The sequence below is a fragment of the Fonsecaea monophora genome (genome assembly GCF_001642475.1).
Source record: "Fonsecaea monophora strain CBS 269.37 chromosome Unknown Scaff68, whole genome shotgun sequence".
NCBI lineage: Eukaryota > Fungi > Ascomycota > Eurotiomycetes > Chaetothyriales > Herpotrichiellaceae > Fonsecaea > Fonsecaea monophora.
Window position 1 is genome coordinate 14,331 of NW_019173999.1, and position 22,599 is coordinate 36,929.

Sequence of the window (22,599 nt, forward strand, 5' to 3'; positions counted from 1 at the left end):
TTTCCGCTGTCTGTCGCGGTCCACATGGGTGTCCATTTTTTGCCATCTCCACCACGAGAACCAGTGTTCATCCAACCATCCTTCAACATGCCCGTGGTGGCCGTGGCCCTGTTTTCCGTTGAACAACGTTCTCGCCACCATTGGCATTGCACTGTTTTTATCCGCCTTCGGCCTGCCGTTTGCCTCCCACGCCACGGACAGCCATGTTGGCGCGACCCTGGATGGGTCTTGTCCGGGCCACTGTTACCCCCATACTTGCACAGTCGATGGAGGCTGTTCGCTAAGCAGGATCACTAAGATACCTCAGCTGAAGATTCACATCTCAGCAAGATCCGGATGTAAAGTGATGCCGCAAGAAAACTGGTAACCTACGGCAGGTCCCGGCCACACCCGTCATCTTGCTCTGCTGGCTTGTTCTCCTCTCCGTCCTCACGAATCCCCCATAGAGTATGTACGACTGCTGCCGCGCCATCACCTGCGCCTGTCCTTCCTCGTGCAAGATGGCTAGAGGAGGTTGACATCGCCCTTGTCGCCCTGTGGAGTGACTTGGTCACTGAAGTCTGTTTGCTTTTGATTCTCGTCACCAATGAGCGTAACCGTCTCGCTTCTTTTTGATATGCCGTCGACTTCGCTATCTTGAGTCTTTCTTTATGCCGTGGCTTCATTACTCTACACCCCTTCAGACATTTCTCTTTATCATCAAGGACTAGAATTTGCTCTCCCATTCCCTTACAGATCATCACCGCCGTCAAACTTCACAACATCTTTCGAGCATACCACATCTTTTCAACACTATGGCCCGACGTATCCAAGCTCGGACTTGGTCGAAAGGATCTGCTACCTCTATGAGCTCCACCTCGACCCGCAGCGACCTGTCCAGCCATTCCAGCCTCTCCAGCTACACTCAATATACCACTCAAACCTCTTGTAGCGACACCAAGCCCATCGTCAAGCATTACCACAACTACGAGGAGCGTGAGATTGTTGACGGGCATATGAGCCCTTCTCACGAATATGAACAAGACCCTCGAGCATCAACCGAGACATATACATCCACAATCGTATCTGACGATGATGACAATGATTCATCGAGACCTCCAAGCTTATATCCCTTGATGAGACATATATGCTACAAGCCTGATGCGATCCCAACCACGCCCGTTGAATTCGGAGAGTTGTTTCCTTCCACGAGAAGAATCCTCATTCAACACGACGACACCACCCCCGATGGAAATCTGAATCTCCGCATTGATACTGAGTTGGCCATCTCCAGAGGACACAAGCTGAAGTTGACTCTGTTCCATCTTCGCATGTACGATCTTGCCGAACGCCAGTTCTCACTTCGTCGATATCAGCGGCAGTCGGGTCGAGAAGTCTGCAACTCGAAGCGGAAGTATCTGAAACCGGTCGCCCAGAAGTCATCATCTCCGTCATCCTCAACTCGGCGGCGCTCATTTACTTCGACCCTCGCCAAGATCAACCTCAGAACACTGAAGAGCAAACCTCGGCCGAAGCCGGTTCAAGAGATCCGAGACGAGGAGTCGGACGATGATTTCAGTTCTTTTGCCGCACAAGTCGACGTCAAGGCCACTATTCCCACAGACACTATCAGACTCGAGTTTTCGAATTACGCTCAGGTCGACCTAGAGCGGAGTAAGACAGGAGACAGCAAGTATGAGTTTGAGTATTGGGGTGAGCGGTATTCTTGGAGGCGGAATATCTATCGGGATGAGTCCGAATTGGTATTCTCCTTTGAGCTGATCAAGTCGTCTTCGGGGGTTTGCATTGCTCATATCACTCCGGACAAGCTGTCACAAAGACAGAGCCGGCAAGAAGCGGCGCTGGGTGGTTGGATTCCACCGTGCAGCTTGCGGCTGACGGAGAAGGACATCTCAAATGACTTGGGAGACGTGATTATGGCAACCGGACTCATGTCTCTGGTGGATGACTGCATCAGGAGACACTGGGACGAGCCACACCGCTCTTGATCCAGGAATGTTTGACCAGTCCCGGACGGCACTTTATTGACTTGTTCTCCTCCTCTCATCTCGACCTTATTGTTCGGTCCGAACACAAACACGGGACTGGATTTCCCCTTGCGGCGGTGTTACACAGAGCTACTGGCGGTGTAGAATACATCGCGACGACGAAATGGAAAGGACGTGGACGATGGACTGTCGAGACGTTGTCATTGTCGAATCCATCACATTTCTTGTACAGAATTTGCATTGGGCCAAGTTGTGGCCGAGGGTTGATCAAGGCAGTCATGTCTGGACAAATGCGGGCAGGTCAGCGCTGGGAACAACGCTTGGACGACGGAAATCAGGAGGTACAGGACACGACATAGCCTGAATGGACGGCTCCATTCTGCATGACTCGTGTTCCACAAGATGAATAGCCATTGGAAAGGTATAGCTAAACCGATGCCATGGTATAGTTGTCCACGCTTTCGTGGGACGAAGCTGTACAAATAAAAAGCGTAGTTACTTTTATTGAGACATGACAAGTCATTTACTGGTAACTGACTTGGTATCTGGGTATGGTACTAGGTATTTAGGCAGTTGTATGTACTTCCTCGTATGGAGTATTCGGCCTGGACAAACTTGTATAAGACCAGTCTAAGCTGTATTGGGAATTAGTGTCTTGGCTTTCGTCACTCGCTGCTGTGATTGGCTCCTCTACCCCTGCTGACCAAATGGCCTTCCACGTCCGTTGTCCTCATTTGCGCCCACTCTGTTTTTTGTTCCTCTTCTGCATCAGCTCCAACCATTATGCCTCCATCATCCTAGACAAGATGCTACTGCTGCACAGCTCTCAAAACTCTTGCCACGCTTTGACGGCTCAATGCCGCGTTACTTTCTATTGAACACCACTGCTTACTGTCTGCCTAAGCTTCCCCAATGTTCCCTTGTCAGTTACAGGTCTCAGAGGCAGGGATCTCGCCTCCCTTTTCTTCAGACTTTTTTTGGCCCTCATGCGTTACCCCCCCGGTCTTTGCTTTGGCCCGAAACGACTGGATACTTCAGAATCAGGTTCCTTGTACTCCGGGGTTGTTACTAGGGATCGTGTTACTCTCCTACCGACTAATTAATCCTCATTATCAAATCGTTACCCGCATCCTCGCCTCTCGCCTTCTGTCTGGCTTGTCCTCTAGGAAATGTCCCCATAGACCTTCATCCTACGCCACTATACCCAATCTCACAGAGCAGGCACTCGTCATTCTCGGGCGGCAGTTCGGTTCAATGCGAGACGTGGATCGATCTCATGCGTGCTCTGACACACACACCCCCCCGTCCAGCTCAGATTGCTGCCCAAATGCAAAATTATTCCCGAAAGCATCGAAGGCGACCAATAGGGAAACCAGCCCTGATTTTTGACGTACTCTGAATGCAGCAAGAGAAAAGGGAAGATTACAATCCTTGTTCGGAAGCTCCCTGACTGCTTCCAAAATCTCCACGACCATCGAGTCGGATTGATGTGGACATATCACCGATGGAAACAGTTTGTGCTATTTTTTTTTCGCCGCTATCTTGCATTCGATCGGTCGGCACCAGCGGTGCCGCCCCCACTTGGATATTGCCATCCGCCATTAAATGGTTTCCTTCTAGCCTTTCGTGGGCCCTTTCCCCCAATTCCTTTGATTGTCACAGAGTTCTCTTTTTTCTACGCCATCATGCATATCATCGCTTGCGCTTGGGGCCGGACCTTTGGTCCCACTACTGTACGCTGCCGGATACCTGATGTGTTGGCAGCATCTCTCTGGTGAGGCTGGTGGCTCTGTTTTTTGCTTTGCGCTCTTCCATCCCATCCTCTACCCACGTTTGACATCTCACGTCCTCTGCAGTCTCGCTCCTTTGTACCACGAAACCTTTCATAGATGATGCCAGGGCCGCTGGTCAATCGATGCTCCAAGTGTCACGAGATCTCAGATCATGTCGCACAAAGTCAACCTATCTCCTCGATGTTCAGTTGTTTTCAATGCTGCCCTACCTTGAAATGAAGCGGCCTTGATAGACAAAGGACTCTGTCGTGGAAAGGAAATACTGGAGCACCTGCAGCTCGCCTTCCTTGATTTTGGCACTCGCTCAGTCACTTTGTTTTGCGTCCCTAGCTGAGCATTCGAGCTGCCCTTGGGATTTCTTTGAATATAAAGTCCATTCTCTTCGTCACGCCGGGTGATTGTGGTCATCATCTTACTTCGGCCCTTTACTTGTCAACACGATCAAATATACTCGACGAAGACATCAAGTAATTCGATCAAGAGCTCTCGCCATCTAGCCAAAGACCTGTCCACGTTTGAAATCTAACATGGCTACCAAAACCCACAAGACCTGGCAGGAAGAGCTTGCTGGTAACACTCACACCGCTACGCCCACTGCGTCTTTGGCTGACCTTGCTGATAGCTGAGTGCCGGAAGCTGAGACTGCCTGCTCCCCAGTTCAATATTGTTTCTGATCGTCGAGGTGAGTTCGTGTACTGAAAGGTCCTCTTTCGGTCATTCTACCAGAAAATTCTCTCGATATCGCCCGGACGCTGATTTCTTCTGCTTGGCTTTTTAGGTGGCCGTACAGCTTGGTCTGCGACAGTCACAATTCAGGGCCAGAATCTTGCAGCAAGATATTGGTATGATGGGCAATACCTCAACAACGCCAAAGAAGACGCTGCAGAAGTCGCCTGCACCAAACTGCGCAACCCGTCGATCACCGCTGGTCAGTCCACGGTCTACCGAGCACAGTCGGGCTATGGTGGGCCCTGGGCTCGCTGAGTCTAGTGTCGCGATGTGCATTTGAGAGCAATAAAGGGTTTGCGATCAGATCCAAAGCTGCGGGCAGGATACGAAGTCGCATTTCCGGTGGGGAAGTTGTCTCAATACCTGCTGTGTCCTATGGGGCAAAACAAGGGTTTCGAATGAGAGCATAGCGAAGGCGTTATGGTGATACACAGACACAGGACAGCAGGGGGTTTTTAGGAGAGGGCCTTTCTTTTTCTTTGGGATTGGATTATCGTTTTCCTTTCTTCACATCTGCCGCTTGTTTCTCATCAAGAGAAAAGGAGAGAAAAACAAAACCCCCCAGATTCCAAGAGAGATCAGAACCAGTCTGTCCTCTTGTTCAGGCTTCAAACTGTCGACAAAAGGGAGAGGTCTCAGTCCTCGCCCGAATTTTCTTGACCGCTCTTCAGGGTTGATAGAAGAAAATGCATGAATCTATGATATCGCATGCTTATGTTTTGATTCTGCCTGCACCTCATCCCGCGCAGGTGTCCGATCAGCGCACATGACATGGGGAATTTTTTCTTCTTCTCTAACCACCTTATCACCCTATGCCTCGTGTTGTGGCGGGTGGAGCTTGGAAGATCTAGGCTTGCAGCATGGGGGCAAAATGTTTGTGTACCATGACCTGTCGTGTTACTGTCAATGAGCGATTTGGAGACTCTCGAGCCACGTCCCTCGCATGACCCGACGTTCTGGATGTCGAATCAAGGGACGACAGCTGTTGCCTTAGAGGGGGTGGTAAAAGGAGGGATGGAGGGATGGAAAGGATGGGAGGAAAGGGACGAGGCGTGGCCGAGAAAAAAGTTCCGGGCCACAACTCGTCACATCCCAAAATTCAGTTTCCACCTCGCCATCTCCATCGCAATAAACCGAGATTCCTTTGTCGTACTTTGCACCAGTGATCTGTCAAGTACCCGGCAAGCCAAGTTGACGTGTAGAGATACATCCCCGTGCCACCTGGATCTGCGGACAAGTGCATTTCCCATCGCCGGATTTCGTATGCACTGGACCCGTCAAGTAACCAAACCGCGTCTTGACATCCTCACCGCCGCAAAGCAGGCAATTACCGCCAGTCCCTATGCATTCGGACCAGTCGCCGCCATGTCGACCGCTACAAAACCCTCAGCGCTGACCTTTGATCGCAAGGCCTGGTGTTCGGTACGCAGTCATGACGACCCATCTACCCCCCCTGCTGCAAGATCGATCCCCGCCGTTGACAAATTTCCTCCGCCATCTTTTTAGACATCCAAAGCCCGTGCCTCGACGCTGCATTTGCCTCATGGTCCAGTCGACCTGCCCATTTTTATGCCCGTCGCCACCCAAGCATCTCTGAAAGGATTGACTCCGGAACAATTGGAAGAGACTGGTTGCAGATTATGTCTGAACAATACATACCACTTGGGATTGAAACCTGGCCAAGCGGTGCTTGACACGATTGGCGGTGCCCATAGATTACAAGGATGGAATTACAATATCCTGACGGACAGTGGCGGGTTGGTGGTGCACAGCACCCTCTCTGCCCAAGGATAAGTGACTGATTCGAGATGCCTCAAGTTTTCAAATGGTTTCCTTGCTCAAGCTGGCAAAGATCACCGAGGAAGGCGTGCGCTTTCTCAGCCCCCATGATGGCAGTCCAATGTATGTGACGGCCCAGATGCAGCAAATGGTCCCCTTCAGAGACTTACCCATGTCATCCATAGGCTCCTCACTCCTGAGCATTCGATGTCTCTTCAGAATTCCATCGGCTCAGATATCATGATGCAGCTTGACGATGTCATTCAGACGACATCGCCTGATCATGCCCGAATGAAGGAGGCCATGGAACGCTCTATCCGCTGGCTCGACAGATGCATAGTTGCACACAAGAACCCTGAGACACAGAATCTATTTTGCATCATTCAAGGCGGTCTCGATCTAGAGATGAGGCGACAGTGCTGCGAGGAAATGGTCAAGCGGGATACCCCAGGCATAGCTATCGGTGGTTTGTCTGGCGGAGAAGCCAAGTCAGATTTCTGCAAAGTGTACAGAAGCACCTCCCTTACTCATTTCTGTCTGGAGATGCCTGGACGCTGACTCTCTGGAAAGCGTCGATACTTGCACCAGCCTCCTACCTGACCATAAGCCAAGATACGTCATGGGCATTGTACGATCATCTTTCTTGCTGCTGGAAGTGGACAGACACTTACCTATAGCGCAGGGGTATCCAGAAGATATCGTTGTCGCCGTAGCTCTCGGAGCAGATATGTTTGATTGTGTGTGGCCCACACGAACGGCAGTGAGTTTACATGCCTTGATTCCACTTCGACCCTCAATGTCATCATTCTGACCGAGGAATGAATCTGTGTATCTTGCAGCGTTTTGGCAACGCGATCACCTCCAACGGCGTCCTGAACCTCAAAAATTCTCGGTATGCTCATGACTTCGGACCTGTCGAGCAAGGCTGTACCTGCACCTGCTGTCGTCCCAAAGAGGATGGAGGGTTGGCCATCACGAGGGCGTACATCTACCACCTCGCTGCGAAGGAGACTGTGGGGGCTCACTTGTAAGTCGTCGATCTCTTTGTCTACCATCTAGCCGTGTCTCTTGGTTCCTCTCAGTTCCTTGATTAGACCTCCTGATTGACGCGAGACATCCACAGACTGACGATGCACAACGTACATCACTTGCTTTCCCTGATGCGACGAATCCGCACGGCCATAATAGATGACCAATACCCCTCATTCTGCAAGCAATTCTTTGCAAATTATTTCAATGGCCAGCCTCCCCCGGGATGGGCCGTCGAGGCGCTCCAGGGGGTGGGCATCGAGATATGAGCGCCATGATGTACAGTATCCTGATAATAAAGATCAAAGATGCGTGGGACCCAAGGTCGTGGGACCCTGTAGGGACAGGGACCATTGACGAAACTGACCGAGCGAGCACCTCGAACTTCAATGCTCCTTCGTCAGAGGCTCGATATGTTTCCTGTTGACTGTAGAACACGCTTACTAGTGGCTGAGATCATCTCTGGTCTACGTGCGGAATCTTTTCTCCAATAGAACCTACTATCTATCATGCCCGGTTCAAGTCCTCCGATCATAGAACGAAGTCGGAAAGTGCGCAAGCGCATGTTTGTGTGTCAAGTTCTTCTAATTTCTACGCTGTAAAGTCTCTATCAGACAATGTTATTTATATATCCAGGAACAAGGAAATGTTGTCAAAAATAAACACCCTCACAAATCTTTGCCGAAAAAAGACAACCTCAAAGCGTGGACTTGCTCCTCTGATTGTTCCCTGTTGTCACTGAGCAGACACCTTCTTCTCTGAGTCTCTTTGGAAAGTGGCATCCAACGCCTTTATGAGAGCGTAGATTCCCCTAAGCAACGGCGTCCGCACGCCTTTTTCCTCAGCCAGTCGGACCGCGTTGCCCACGATGGCCTCGACCTCCATCCTCGCGCCGACTTTTGCGTCCGCGAGCATCGAGGGCTCTACCCCGGGCAGTTCCCTGGCCTTGGCGCGGTCGATCTGGAATTCTACAGTCTTGGCGTCGATGTTGTCGTAGCCCCACGCCTGTGCGACAGAGGCTATCTCGGTCATGAGCGACTTGATCAGGTTCAACGCGTACTCTGGTGGGGAGGACGCGAGGAATTGGGCGTCGCGGGAACGGGAGAGCGCGCACACGGGGTTCCAGCTCGCGTTGACGGCCAGCTTGCTCCAGCGCTCCGTTTGCACGTCTTCGTGCACCTGCGTGCGGCCCCCCCCTGCGTTGAGGAGGCGGGAGAACGATTCTGCCCTGGCTTTGTGCTCGGGAGATGCGTTGGAGGGATATGTGCCAATGTGCAGCAGCGCGATCTCACGGTGGGTGACCACAGCGGGGGCAATTTGCGTGGCGGGGAGGTATACCACGCAGCTTAGCAGAGGGTTGTCTGGATAGAGCGCTTGATATGGTTTTTCGACGGCGATGCCGTTTTGTATGACTGCGATAGTCGTGCGAGGGGAGATTGCCGGGCGGAGTTGCTCTGGCATTGATGGCGTTGTCTGGATGGCCTTGGCCGTGACAACGACGTAGTCGAATGGTTTGCCCCCCGAGAGCGAGACAGCCTCATCCACGGTCCGCACCACTTGGGGTTTGAATTTGAGGCCATCCCCAAAGATTGTCGAGTTGATGGTAAAGCCCGCCGTGGAGGCAACAGCATAGTTCGATCGGCATACCGTGTACAAGTTTCCGTCGCCGACGGCGCGGGAGAGAATCCAGGCGTAGACGGTGCCGACGCTGCCAGTGCCAAAGACGAGGACACGCGGAGGGGTAGTCATGGTCGTGCTAGGAGAGCGGGTCAATTAAGACTAGAGACAGGTGTAACGAGTAACTTTGCTCTCATTTTTAATGCTCTGCTCGTTTCAGATGCTCAAGTACATATTTGGGGATGTACACATGGAGGAGCTGAGATATCTCCGACTATGAGCGGTTGAGGGTGTGGAGATATCGGCAAATGTCCCGATGGCTGACGGGTAATCTTAGATCCAATGGAGATGCCTATACGAGGTGCTTGTAGGCCATTTCCGCGTGGGTGAGGAGAAGTCGTGATGGGGGAAGCAAATGGTAACAAGTATCGCGTGTTATGTACGTCTTTGAAGTAATAGCAGGGACAAAGACAGACGAACAATTGCCTACCTTGTCATCCCTCGCTGCGATATCCAACCCTTTCTACCGATCTTGGTGGGACTTTGCTGGCTTGCTTGCTGCGAAATCGTTTTCCGAGCAGAGATAGGATTAGTTCGGCGAGGAGATAATGAGGATGAGGTACCTTTGCAGAAGTACGGATGATGACCATCAGCGACTTCGGAGGTCCCAGAGTAGGAAGCCCGTCGTAGAGGCTTTGAGATGCTGGAGATCCAGAGACGGGTAATGAAACGGTGGTGAGATAGCCTCATGTTTAGCGAAAGCTTGTGGTGAGTTGCATTTCTGTATGGACGAGGAGCAGAATGAGAAAGATGTCGCGATCATTGCGCACTTGACACTAGGAATCTCGAAAGATTGCGTCTTCGTCCATCTTGCATCGGATGAAAGAACTGATGGAGCCAATGACGACCAAGGCGAAAAGCTGCAACGGCGGAGCAGATGCGCCAAACACGACGCGCAGCCAGCAACGCGACCAAAAGGGGGTTCAACCAGCCCAGCCAAATGACGTTGTTTGGTGTCAAAGAGGCTTTGAAACCCACTTCCCGGATGGAGACTCTTCCCTCTCGTTTGATCCATTCAGAGTTATACTGGTTCGTGGTGCGTCCAGAAAAAGAGAAAGAAATAGAGGAAACACCACCACTTCTCAAGAAAGAAGAATATCAGAAAAGTACACAGCCATGGATCCAGACATACCGACGCCTTCTATTGAGCACGACGCCCCCCGAGACACCACCAGCGCCTTTACCACAACAAACCTGGGTCTCATGTCACCCACAATCCAAGTGAATCATCGAGACCACACCCATGCGCACCCAAACTTGCTGAGTGCTGCCGCGCAAATACCCCTCCCGCCCTCTTCCCCCATGCGCAGTCCCTACCACACCCCTGCGCCGACCAAGACCAAATCTCTGTCGCCGAAACCGCCTTCGCGCTCGCCGTCTGTCGCGAGTTCATATCGAGGGGAGAGACAAGAGAGGCAATCCACTCCAACACTGACCACTAGAAGGTCAACCTCCAGCCTGAGTAATACCAGGGGCAGCACACCTCAATACCGTCGGGCCTCCTCTAATCTCAACCCTCTCTCTCCTGCAGCAAATGGCAAGATGTCGCTTCCAGAACGACCGCCTGTCACTGCCAATTCGGTAGCGAAGGAGTACTTTGGAAAAGAGCTGGAAGCGCATACCTCCCTGCAGTCCCCTGTAGTGGTGATAGTTCATGATTCATGCTACGGCCATCGCTTTTCTCGTCCGCGCACCTCAAAGAATGCCCTCGCCACAATTGTCGAGCGCCCAGAGAGAATCCACGCCACGCTGTTGGGGGCGTCTGCTGCCTATGTGCGCCTAGGAGGACGGCATGCTGACGGTGAATATGCGCCTTGCCCCAAGCACGAACCGTCACGGGTGTGCCACATCCCATTCCAGATTCGCAAGACATTCCGGAGTATTCCTCTCAACCACCCCTCAGTCGCTTTCGTACACGGCTCGAAATGGATGGAAGAGTTGCAAATCATGTGCGACACGGCTGAAGGGAGATTGGCGCTCAACGGGAAAGAGTTGGTGAGACCAATCGGATATGGGAAGGATGAAAATGGGAATGCCCTGCCCAAGCTGCATGAAGGCGACTTGTACTTATGTGCGGAGTCGCTTGCTGCTTTTCAAGGCTGTCTCGGGGGAATTTGCGATGCAGTGGATACGGTATTTTCGTCGCCGCTCACCAAGAGGGCTTTCGTCTGCATCCGACCCCCTGGCCATCATTGCTCTTCCAATTACCCTTCAGGCTTCTGCTGGCTGAACAATGTTCACGTGGGGATCGCCTATGCGGCTATGAATCATGGCCTGACACATGCGGCCATTATCGACTTTGATCTACACCATGGAGACGGTTCCCAGAACATTGCCTGGGACCACAACCGCAAAGCACAAGGTGCAGCTAAGAATGCTGCCGCGCACAAGAAGACCCCTATCGGCTATTACAGCCTCCACGATATCAACTCGTATCCCTGCGAGTGGGGCGACGAAGAGAAGGTCCGAAATGCAAGTTTGTGCATCGAAGGTGCTCACGGCCAGTCCATATGGAATGTCCACTTGGAGCCATGGACGAGCCTTGAAGAGTTTTGGAAACTCTACGAGTCCAAGTACATCATTCTGCTTCATAAAGCGAGGTTGTTTCTGCGTCAACACACGGCAAAGTTGCGCGCTTCTGGGAACCAGTCGCCGAAGGCTGCCATTTTCATCTCAGCAGGCTTTGACGCCAGCGAGTGGGAAGGTGCAGGCATGCAGAGGCACAGTGTCAATGTTCCGACAGAGTTCTACGCCCGCTTTACGGCCGATATTGTCCGACTTGCGCATGAAGACGATCTCGGTGTTGAGGGTCGAGTTATCAGCGTTCTAGAAGGGGGATACAGTGATCGAGCTCTGACTTCGGGCGTTCTGAGCCATATTTGTGGCATGGCGGGTGATAACCCTGCCACCAGAAACAAGAGCTCGTCAGACATGCCGGGAAATCGATTTCAAACGATTAACAATTGGGTTCAAGACATCCCTTCCTCTGCCGCTGGTCAACACTTCACCTACTCGGCAGATTGGTGGGCACTCCAAAATCTTCAAGAGCTCGAAGCTGTCGTCACAGGCCGACAGCCTCCAGCTTCAAAGGTTAAAGACAAGGCTGGAAATTATTCTTCGCCAACACAAGCATCTACTCTCAAGATGACCGACCATGCTCGCGAAAAGCGCTCGTTATCAGCTCTGCATGCCAGACTCTCTCTGGATGCAGTGTATGAGCCCCCACCACCCGACGTCGACTGGGCCGTTGCTGCATATGAACTGTCCCGTATCATTATCCCTAGCGATCGACAAACGTTGAGCTGCACACATGACGAACTTCATGCAGAAGCTGCAAGGGTACGAAAGGAGCGACAATCGACCGTGGGCTTGCCGACTGGTCCCGACGAACGGATGCAACTACGTGACCGAAAGGCAAAAGCCCCTCCTGCTAACATTTCGGCTGTACGCGCAGTCTCGCGTAACGGCAATCGGCGTACAACTATCGCAGCAGTCAGTGACTTACCTGATCCTAATGCAGAGCATCCTGATCTGCCAAACGGGAGGATGCGTCGAAGATCCAGTGACGCATCAAGCATCCTGTCGAGTTTCCAAGGCATGAAACTATCAGATCAGGGTCCTGGTAGCGCAGAGGTTTTGTCAAAGCCTTCAGGCCCACAAGCACCTTCGAGAGCATCACCAGCTCCCACTGGGAAGCCAGCTAAAGCTGTTGCTGTGAAGAAGACAAGAGCTCCGCCTGCGACAAAGGCACCAGCAAGACCAAAAGCCAGTAGCCCCCGGCGGCAGAAAACTGTCCTGTCAGCTGTAACAGGCTTGCCCGAAACCAAGATTACTCCTACTCTCGTTCAGAAAGATGCGATCCAGGCCCAGCATACTTTGCCTGTGCAAGGCGGTCGCAAAGAAGCTTCACATGCTGATGATGTGGACAACCTAACAAATGGGATGAAAAAGATCTCTATCAAATTGAAAATGCCGACTGTAGAAGAGCACGCCAACACACAAAATCAAAAGACGGGTGATGATAAGCAGAAGAAGCCTCGTGCACCAAGGAAACCACTGGCCCCCAAGAATTCCAAGCCAACTAAGACGACTCTCGTTGCAGATCCCGGTCAAAGAATCAGTCCGCAAACAGATTTCCCCAAAGACGACCAAGAGCACTCAGAAACGACTACCACAAATACAGCAGGAATAACATCGTCATCAGTAGTTCCTCAAGCGGTCGAAGAACGTATGCCCAATCCCAACGCGAATTCTCGTCCCTACATGCCGCTGCAAGAGATCAACGGTCAGCAAGAGTCACAGCAATACATAAAAGCCGAGGAGGCCGTGAATTTCAGTGTATCTGATGCACAAGCTCCAACAGCCAACTCTCTCTTCGTTGTTCCTCAGATCCCAAACTCCCAAATACAGCAAGCAACAACCAACGCAGCAGCATCGGGAACGCCTTTATCTCCTGTGATAGACAACCCGATACAGAGAACAAAGCAGGACCTACCTGTGTTTACTTCAAGCTCTCCTATCCCATTCGCGGCTCCCGCCCAGGAAGAGCAACACTCGCCGGCACTGAAGCTTGAGGAGGCCACGAAACCGAACCCTGTTTTCTGGAGTACTCCCGAGATATCAGAGCAAAAATGAGACTTGCGACGAGATCTTTCAGAACAATCATTTTCTCAGTCAACATCGCGGACGAGGTCTTCCAGTGTGACCCTTGGATACGCGCACTTGGGTCGTCTCAACAAGAACACTTTCTCATCCTCCATTTTCCTTTTATTCCTCCTTTTTCTAAATTAGAGATACCCCATACAGCATTGGTCAGGAGCTTGGATGGGCAATGGGACAACCAGGTTATTTTCGATCGTAATCTTTGATTCTGAATTGCAAGGGGAACCCTCAAGTTGGAAAGCGGATGCGAAGATGTGATCCACTCGCAGAAATAGCCGGGGGAATACTGCTCCTTGGTTGGTAAAAGTAGCGAAATGCATTCAAATCAATTCTATTATGACTCCAGCATCTCTCGTGCCCGTTACACCAGACTGGACTTGAAAGATCCACCAACGTTGATAGTTAAAAATCCCCAAATCGCCAAGAATATCATAAATAGAGCAGGAAGCTAAAGTAAATCGCGTAAAACGGATATACTACTTATGATTAGGGATGAAGTATCCTCCTGTTGAAGGATCAAAGAAAAAGGAGTCTCAGACCTAGTGTCAGAGATCCAGCCAATCAGTAGCCAGGAGTGTCAGCCTGTACATTGCACAGGCAAATTCCACCAATCACGTTCCAGCCTGTAGACTCCCCCATTACAATAGTAGTAAAAACACTCTGGGCGGCTAGAGTCCATGTTCTTTCTCCCTTATCCACCATTCTATATATAATAGGCTCCATGAAGGTAGCTGGCTACATTTCTACGTCCAATGGGAGGGTGAGTATGTATTCGTGTCAAATGCACCAACCGGAAACTGTATCATTTGAAGGACGGTCAGCCACCGACCCGCCGAGTAGTTCCCATATCTCGGGGTCTCGAATCTGTTGGCAATTTCTACCCTTTCAACTTTCCTTCTTCAACGGTTTTGGTGCGTTCCGGTCGCTCTACCTACAAAATAGACATGCCTCGGGTGCGGGAAATCTACGGGCATTTCGTACAAAATTTCATCTTCTTGGTACCTCTATTTACGGCATCCATTGTTTCAATTGTTTTTCCGTCAGAGACGAAGAACATGGTAAAAGTAAATGACCACCTTTCCAAGAAAACTCCCATAATAAGAAGGGTGTTCAAGTTGTCTCGGTGGGTAGGCATTATCTGGGTATCGTGTATCGATAGGTACTCGTATGGTATATGACGTACAATTCCTAGTAACAAGCCTTCTTTTACTCTTGTCGTCGACGCTTCGAATGTTTTGTATTACTAGCGCAATGATGTTCAGCCTCGGACGTAATCACAGGTTTATCTACCTACACGGTACTGAGAATGTGGACATCTACCTCGACACCTCAAAACACCGTCCACCTGTGTGTGAATGGAGCCTTACCATTTTTTTAAAACACCGCGATCGCATTCGGAGGAGAACCGACCGACCCTGGATAATTTAACGGCGCGGACGTAAGGAGGAATTCGTATCGTTTCGCTTTCGCACAATGCTCGCCCAACGCCTTCAGGTCCCATAATTCGCCAATGGGCATGCCGAAAAAGGCCAAGAGGTATTTATGTAAAACTTTCATGTCGGTCAGTGACGGGACGGCAATGCTCTCGAATCAGTATTTCTTCCGTACCTAGCTGATCATAACCTCCTGGCTTTCCTCCCTCTTCTTCGATCTGTGGGGGGAGCGACTCGAAAGCAATGGCATCGCCCGCCACAGCACTAAAGTGGTGGTTCCAGAGCCAACGAGCGGTTTCCAGGCTCCCTTTGACTCCAACCGTCTTATGAGTGCCGAGGAGCTTTGTTTGTTCATCAATGTCGGCAGCGTCCAGGTCCTCGGTGAATCCCGTCCTGACCAGAAGGATGTCGCCGTACTTGAACTTGGTGCCCTGATGGGCCGCCACGGCTTCTAGATCCTGGACAGAAATAGGGACATTGTCAAAGCAGCTGTACTGGATTCCTTTGGCCTGTGCATAGGCTCGGTAATCCAATAAAACCCCCCGCCCGACCAAACAACCCTTGTCATGCCAGTGATTCAATGTGGGAAGACTCTTATCACAGTGCCGAAATCCTTGGATGAGGTTCTCTGTTGTTGGTCTTGAGCCATTGTAGCACAGCCCTGTGTGTTGGTGGCCGTAATGCACGAGGCTGTCCCACTGGCTTGATGCCTGCGTATTGAAAGCCACTTCGTCGTCGAAACTATGGATGCCCAAGGTGAGTTTGGCGTCGAGAACGGTATGCTCGGTCGGGCGTCGCCCGTAGCCGGGCTTGCCAATTGCGTTGAGCGGCCAGTTTAGAGAAATCGAGACGCCATCGCGGGCTTCCTTGCAGGCCTCCTTCTTCACGGCAGGTGTAAGTAGATTGAAGCAACCAAGATAGTCCGTTGTTCCGTCCTTGTCGAAAACACCCCAGGCACAGCCTTTGGGCATGCCCTTGACTTCCGGCAAGGAGTCGAAGTCGGGGATATTGTCAAAGTCTGCCATTTTCTTTTAAATCGTGGTTTAACGAGTCATTTGGTGGTGGCAAAAGGTAGGTAGGTGGACGTGCCTGTCAAAATTGAATGAAGATATAGTGCAAGGGCATAAAGATCCCCAGGTTATGCTGGGCTCTCTCGACGAAATGACTGTAAACATGGTTACGTACTCAACGCCAATCCTCGGAGATTGTGCCACTCCGCGGCATGTAGGTTTCCTGCAAAGGACAAAACTACTGTGGTACTCTAAGAATGAGTTTCCTCGCAGAAACAGGTCTAGACACACGAGCTGCGAGCCCGCCAGCGAGGCTGTGCCGTGGGTGGACTTTCCGTGGATGTTTCTTTATGGGCTGGCTGTGGATTGTAACAAGTTGCCACGGTTGTGAATCTCCCCAATGAATTCCTTGCCGCGGCCCGAAACGACGTGCCCGTGGCCAGAGGTGCATCTTCCTAGCCGTTCTGCCGCACAAAACTAGGCCGAATCTGTACATGTACCTCTTCCAGTGACCATACAAAGTGCCCAGCAGGAAGCTGGCTCCAGAAAAATGTCAGAAGACGCACATCGATTCAGAGACAAGACGCACATCCTGACTGGGGACCCTCAAGTCTTAGCAAGCGATAAGCATACACCGCAGTATTCCACCATGAGTACCTCGTTGCCAAAGCAACCAGTTACATTGTACAATGTATTTGTTAGTAGTAACACGCTCGATGGTCCTTCGACTTTCGTTGACAAGTTGTTAGGTCGTCGCATGTGCAACACTGGCGTCAATTTTGCTTGGATATGCGTCAGGGGTGATCGGCAGCACGCTCGGCCAGGCATCATGGTACCGTGTGGTAAGGACGAATGCTTCTCACAGACCCCAGAGGCTTATTCAGAGATAGATGGGGCTTCAAATGGTTCCTGGAAAGCCTGGATACAGCCACACGGAGACTATACAAGGGGCTTGTCAGTCATTTTCTGGGAGTCAAGTGCATCCAGCTGACGAACATGCAGCCAACGGGACGTTCTATGCATTCGCTACGATCGGCACCATTCTTATAGGGGAAATAATGGGCCTCCTGGGACGCATCCGTGCATTCCAGATTGCAAGTGCTCTACACATCGTTGGAGCGGCCATCCAGACGGGAAGCGTGAATCAGGCAATGTTCCTGGTAGGTAGAGGTATCACAGGCCTTGCAGCAGGGTCGACAATAGTCATCGGCCCTGTCTACTTTTCCGAGGTGGCTCCGCCATCGTCTCGTGGCTCCATGGCAGGAATGCATGGCGCGGGTATAAATACTGGATACATGTTAGCTGCTTGGGTACGGTGTGACCCCCATTTTCACCATGTCTGGCTTTAACAGCAGAGACAGGTCGGCTTTGGCTCCTCCTATGCGAACCCCACGACGACCTTCGGATTCCGATTTCCCCTGGCCATTCCGATCCTCATAGCCCTGATTATCTTGGGTGCAACGTTATGGATGCCAGAGAGTCCTAGGCACCTGGTCGACAAAGGCCGCAGTTCTGAAGCTCTTGCAATCCTCACCTCCCTTCACGGTCACGGCAACCATGAGTTTGCGCAGCGAGAGCTGAGAGAGATCGAACTGCAGGTTTCCGAAGAGAAGGCTGCGTTCAAGGAAAAGTCGGCCTTCATGATCCTTTTCACGCAGATGACATACCTCAAACGCGTGGCTCTGGGCATTCTGGTTTGTTCAGGAGTTATTAATACGGGCGTGCTTGTCATCAATAGTAAGTCTTAGCAGACCACTGACTAGGGACATTGACTTAGTCGTGAAGATTACGCTGTCATCATTTACAGCTCGCTCGGGCTTTCAACTACAGTGTCCCTTCTTCTCTCTGCCGTGTGGTTGACACTTGCCGCCTTCTGGAACTGGCTCGGCGCCTTCCTCTCTGACAGAGTAGGACGAAGACGGATTCTGCGTCAGTTCAGAACCAAAAAAAGCCTGCTGTGCAACTCTAATCGGATGCAGTTATCGGAAATATTGGGACAACCGCGATGTTGATCATTTTCACTGGCCTGTATGCCAAATTTCAGGAAACTGGCGAAAGGAAATATGCAACCGCCTGTCTGGTCTTCAACTTCGCATTCGAGTTATTGTAAGTTGCAGTTTTAAGACCCTCAGATCATTGCTAAAGGCGAGCAAGCTTCGGCGCGGGCGTCGATCCGCATGTCTACACTGTCGCTGCAGAGATCTTCCCCGTCCATCTTCGGGCCAAAGGTGAAAGCATCGCACTTGCAGGCTACTATATCTACAGCATCATTTGGACGGAGGCAGCACCACCTGCATTTAGCAGCATTGGATGTGAGTCGTGGTTCCGAGCGATTGACGGTCTTGTGCTAATCTTGCCAGGGAAATTTTATCTCGTTTTTATTTGCATCCAATTTCTACAGATTACACTGATCTATCTCTATCTACCAGAAGTATGACCTGCCGACACATTGCTTTTGGATCATCCACTAACTCTCCATCAGACTGCCAATGTCCCGCTTGAAGAAATTGACGAGGTTTTTGGCGGTCAAGTCAAAGTCCATCTCAATGACGCGGATCTGATCATGGAACCTACGTCAGAAGAGGTAGAGGTGAAAGAAGCACAAGCCGCTATCAAGGAGTGATGGTTGGACAGAGAGTAGCTGGCATTTGGGCCTAGTATATGGCTTATAGCATGACCGTTTTGCTAAAGTAGAGCTACAGGGCGAAAGACAATCGATGGTTTCCGCGTCGTCTACTTCGTGATGAATTTCTCTCGATCTCCACTGAAGATAGCATATTAATCATAACATGAGGCAGAGATTGCTCTGAGTATCTCAAAACCTGTAGCATTCGAAAATTCTCATTCTTTGTCTCTCTGTATTCCCGAAATGAGGATCATCACGCAGACGGCCTCAACAACTCAGAAACAACAGCATCTAGATTTTCTTGCGGAAGAGCGAGCAGAGCGTTGTCTAGCTCTCTTTCATCCCCATAATTTCCTCCTCTACCTCTGGTGTACCACCCAGCTCGCACAAGCCGTGGGATGGCACTGGCGAGGTCACCGTCCCGGAGACTTTGCTGTCCCGCCTTGATCTCGTCCTCGCCTGAAGTCCGGACGACCTTCCAACGCGAGGCGCTCGATTTCTCCAGCGCCTCCAAGATGTCATTGAGGCTCAGGGTGAATGATGCCACGTAGACGAATCTGTTCGCGGTCTCGTCGGGATGCTGCAAGGTCTTCACGACCGCCTGGCCGACAGTCGATAAGGTTGTCGTGGAAAATCTGCAGGCGCCGTCGTCCCATATCAGGGCCTCCCTTTTCTTCAAGTCAAACCCGAGAAATCCAGAACTCAACCCCTGGGACATTTTGTTATCAGACACGATTCACGCGCTTTGGGGTCTGTCGGACAAATAATACATACCCAGTCGAAGAAGGGGCCAGTCACCAAGACTGACCAAGTCAATCCCGTCTTCTCTCGCTCCTTGAGATAATCCAGAATGTCGAGCTTGATCTGAAAGACCGGGGGCCGAAGCTCTGTGGACCTCGGATTGGCGCTGTCTCCGCCAAACTCGCTGGGTATGAACCTCTGGACGCCCGCCTTGATGGCAACGTCGATGAGTTTCTTCTGTTGGCCTACCGCCCGGAAGCCGACCGCGGACACAACGGCGTCTTGGCCAGACATAGCTTCCAGAAGAGATTCCTCCGAATAGTCTGTCTCAAACACCTTGACGGGGCCGGCGAATGACTTTGACCTCGCATCCCTTGTGAGCACACTCACTTCAAAGGAGGATGGCGTGGAGAGAAAAGCCTGGACGATCGACGGCCCAAGGTTCCCACCAGCTCCGACAATGAGCACTTTGCGGATCATGTTGGCGGTGAAGAGTCGACCTGCTCGCCAGCCCTGATGTTGGAAACCAGGAAAGAGGGATATCCCCCGGGGAAGAGAAGCATATTAAACTGTACTTTAAGACTGACAAAATCCGGTTAAATCCAGCCAGTCTCAGGAAGCTGGTAGACTCTCGGTTACGCGGCAACTTTGTCAATCTTACCGGAAAGCAGAAGGGGCAAAATAATATGTAGGTACGCGAGGTGGTGTTATTCTTGGTTATAACCCCGAGGCATTATTCTGAGAGCTTTGAAATCGTATGTCCCTGTACGACTTCCAAGTTCAATGCATAACACCTTTGCCGGTGAAGAATACGCTCCGAAGTGTTCTACATAATCTAGAGGCAACTTAGTCATGATGTACTTATGCATGCATCCAGTATCCGGTATTGACAGCAATCTAAGCCATGAAGCAGGATACCAAATAGTTTCCTTAGGTTGTGAATTCCAGAATGGACTATATGAGAACGTTCAGTCAGGTCACAGTGCCACCCAGATGTGTTCAAAGGCTTCGGTCCTCACGCCCTCGTGGATCATTTTGTGAAGGTAGTCAAACAGGCTACACTGAAGGACCGCTGATTTCCGAGTCCCTCAGACTTTGTGCACATCAACTTCCTCGAGTCCTGATGTTGCGATTTTCTCGGACCCTGTTGTTTGATTCCGGAGCTCTTTATGGACATGCTCCTCCGCCTGCTGCATAGTCTCGGCAACCTGTGAGTCTAGGTTAGCAACCAGTAAGGGAACGGCGAAGCTTCTAATCAGGTCACTTACCTCGTCACCAAATAACGCGGCAATCTCTTCAAGGGTTTTGCCATTGGTCTCGGGATATCTGAATCAGCTTAGCTTGGATCACAGCGACAACAGCACAGATTGACACTTACGCAAAGTATACCAAGGGGACAAAAATTGCATCCATGCACAGGAAGATCAGGAAATACCGCCAACTGATCGCTTGGATCGCGAGAGGTCCGACTTGTACGAGCAGAACGGTCACGGCATTGAAGGTGGCCAGTCCTGTGGCTGTCCCAGCAGCACGTATTTCTGTTGGGCATATTTCTGGGATGTATGCATACCCGAAGGCATTCATCACCCAAGCATAGCCGAACATGAAAAGGAACATTGACCAGACGCCTAGTTTTCCGAGAGTGGCATTCGTGTTGCCGGACCTCTCGTACGACGCCCAGAAAGCTGTAAGGAGAGTGGAAGCGATCATTACGATGGTGATCGAGATGTAGAACGACTTCTTCCTTCCGATCTTGTCGAAGTAGTACGTTCCGCAGCACGTGGAGATGATGGTGACCATTCCCCATACGCCGACCAGTACCAGAGACATCTTGTTGCCAATGCCGAGTGCAGCGTACCTGCAAATCGTTGTAAGCTTCCACACGAGAACAGAAGTTCAGGGATACATACAACAAGACCTGGTAGTTTTGGAGAGGCACAATTCCCGTCAGTTGTTGGAAGGTGTAGAAGGCAATGATCAAGACAAATCTGTGGATGTATGACTTCTTTGTGAAGATGGTCTTGAAACCTCGGTTCTGCGACCTCTCGAGCTCGATCTGCGATTTGATCTGATGGAATTCTCGTAGGTAAAATTCCGGATCTTTGGGGTCGCTGTGCATCTTGCGTAGCACTTCCAGAGCCTCATCATCCCGACGTTTAAGCAAGAGCCATCTCGGCGACTCTGGCATATACAAGGAACCCGCGGCCATAAGAGCAGGTGGGATGAACTGGAGTCCAAGGAAAATCCTCCACGCAGAGTTGCCATTGACATATGACAGCCCCAGGCCCATCCATTCCGTCAAGGCGTAGGCGGACGACAGCATCAAGCTGGGAAGCATCAGCATTGCCGCCGGTACCGCAGGCTGTCACAAACTCACTTGTACAGCCCACCGACCGAGCCACGGATTTTCGGGGGTGAGATCTCGCTGGCGTAGGCAGGGCACAGGCTGAAGATAATTCCACAGGCAAACCCTCCCACAATGCGCCCGACCAAAAGCATGGCAAGGTTGCGAGCGGCCGTCTGCAACACGGCCCCAACGACGGCGATGGCACAAGCTGCTCGAATTGTACGCAGTCTACCGTACTTGTCAGGCCAGTACCAGTTGACATAGCTTCCGAAGAAGTTGCCAGCATAGTAGCACGACCCAACAGCACCCAGAGTTGTAGTATTCAAATTGAAGTATGAGATGAAGGCAGGGTATCCGAAGATAGAGGTGCTGAGTCCGGAGTCGTATCCATAGAAAAGGGCACCAGAGGATACATAAAGAATTGCTAGTAGGTTGAATCTGTTCATGATGGGCGGGCGGTCACTGTGGAGGACGTTCTTGTCTATCACGCCAAAGGTAGATGAAAGTGAAGTCGAGATTGCGAACGGTCGACCATTTTATGCAGAGTCCGCCGCTGGCATACATATTCCATCGCCCGCATGGCTTCCATTTTGACCTCCTTTCAAACCAACGCTGCGAGACGGGTTACAACAATAGGTTCGGGTGGTGGAGGCTCCACAACCCCAGCTTCAAAGTAAATGTCCGGATGCGTTGCCAGCCTCGGGAACATGGCGGGGTTGCGGAGAAGAAAATGCATTCCCCGGTCCCGTGCAAAACAGTTCAATTTCGACGCCGCGCCATATTTA

General features: G+C 51.3%; 9 protein-coding genes across 9 annotated transcripts; 5 read left to right on the plus strand and 4 right to left on the minus strand.

The window, feature by feature from the left end:
• Window positions 1-794: 794 nt before the first annotated feature.
• AYO21_08112 (hypothetical protein) lies at window positions 795-1,988 on the plus strand (the record flags this gene model as incomplete). Its single annotated transcript, XM_022658060.1, has 1 exon — window positions 795-1,988. The coding sequence occupies one exon, from the start codon at window positions 795-797 to the stop codon at window positions 1,986-1,988; it is 1,194 nt and encodes a 397-aa protein (XP_022509580.1).
• A 2,320-nt stretch (window positions 1,989-4,308) lies between these two features.
• AYO21_08113 (hypothetical protein) lies at window positions 4,309-4,765 on the plus strand (the record flags this gene model as incomplete). Its single annotated transcript, XM_022658061.1, has 3 exons — window positions 4,309-4,351; window positions 4,404-4,463; window positions 4,560-4,765. The coding sequence occupies 3 exons, from the start codon at window positions 4,309-4,311 to the stop codon at window positions 4,763-4,765; spliced, it is 309 nt and encodes a 102-aa protein (XP_022509581.1).
• A 1,110-nt stretch (window positions 4,766-5,875) lies between these two features.
• Window positions 5,876-7,587, plus strand: AYO21_08114 (hypothetical protein; the record flags this gene model as incomplete). Its single annotated transcript, XM_022658062.1, has 8 exons — window positions 5,876-5,932; window positions 6,017-6,267; window positions 6,329-6,412; window positions 6,475-6,795; window positions 6,860-6,917; window positions 6,972-7,049; window positions 7,129-7,316; window positions 7,413-7,587. 8 exons carry the CDS (start codon window positions 5,876-5,878, stop codon window positions 7,585-7,587), a joined length of 1,212 nt encoding a protein of 403 aa, XP_022509582.1.
• A 466-nt stretch (window positions 7,588-8,053) lies between these two features.
• AYO21_08115 (hypothetical protein) lies at window positions 8,054-9,067 on the minus strand (the record flags this gene model as incomplete). Its single annotated transcript, XM_022658063.1, has 1 exon — window positions 8,054-9,067. The coding sequence occupies one exon, from the start codon at window positions 9,065-9,067 to the stop codon at window positions 8,054-8,056; it is 1,014 nt and encodes a 337-aa protein (XP_022509583.1).
• Window positions 9,068-10,111: 1,044 nt separating this feature from the next.
• Window positions 10,112-13,630, plus strand: AYO21_08116 (hypothetical protein; the record flags this gene model as incomplete). The annotated part of the gene is made up of 1 exon (XM_022658064.1): window positions 10,112-13,630. One exon carries the CDS (start codon window positions 10,112-10,114, stop codon window positions 13,628-13,630), a length of 3,519 nt encoding a protein of 1,172 aa, XP_022509584.1.
• Window positions 13,631-15,031: 1,401 nt separating this feature from the next.
• Window positions 15,032-16,115, minus strand: AYO21_08117 (hypothetical protein; the record flags this gene model as incomplete). The annotated part of the gene is made up of 2 exons (XM_022658065.1): window positions 15,032-15,207; window positions 15,266-16,115. 2 exons carry the CDS (start codon window positions 16,113-16,115, stop codon window positions 15,032-15,034), a joined length of 1,026 nt encoding a protein of 341 aa, XP_022509585.1.
• A 1,043-nt stretch (window positions 16,116-17,158) lies between these two features.
• Window positions 17,159-18,723, plus strand: AYO21_08118 (hypothetical protein; the record flags this gene model as incomplete). Its single annotated transcript, XM_022658066.1, has 7 exons — window positions 17,159-17,410; window positions 17,462-17,837; window positions 17,886-18,029; window positions 18,080-18,206; window positions 18,255-18,412; window positions 18,461-18,531; window positions 18,583-18,723. The coding sequence occupies 7 exons, from the start codon at window positions 17,159-17,161 to the stop codon at window positions 18,721-18,723; spliced, it is 1,269 nt and encodes a 422-aa protein (XP_022509586.1).
• Window positions 18,724-18,979: 256 nt separating this feature from the next.
• AYO21_08119 (hypothetical protein) lies at window positions 18,980-19,947 on the minus strand (the record flags this gene model as incomplete). The annotated part of the gene is made up of 2 exons (XM_022658067.1): window positions 18,980-19,435; window positions 19,501-19,947. 2 exons carry the CDS (start codon window positions 19,945-19,947, stop codon window positions 18,980-18,982), a joined length of 903 nt encoding a protein of 300 aa, XP_022509587.1.
• Window positions 19,948-20,555: 608 nt separating this feature from the next.
• AYO21_08120 (hypothetical protein) lies at window positions 20,556-22,260 on the minus strand (the record flags this gene model as incomplete). The annotated part of the gene is made up of 5 exons (XM_022658068.1): window positions 20,556-20,675; window positions 20,736-20,793; window positions 20,846-21,325; window positions 21,378-21,794; window positions 21,845-22,260. 5 exons carry the CDS (start codon window positions 22,258-22,260, stop codon window positions 20,556-20,558), a joined length of 1,491 nt encoding a protein of 496 aa, XP_022509588.1.
• Between the last annotated feature and the right edge of the window lie 339 nt (window positions 22,261-22,599).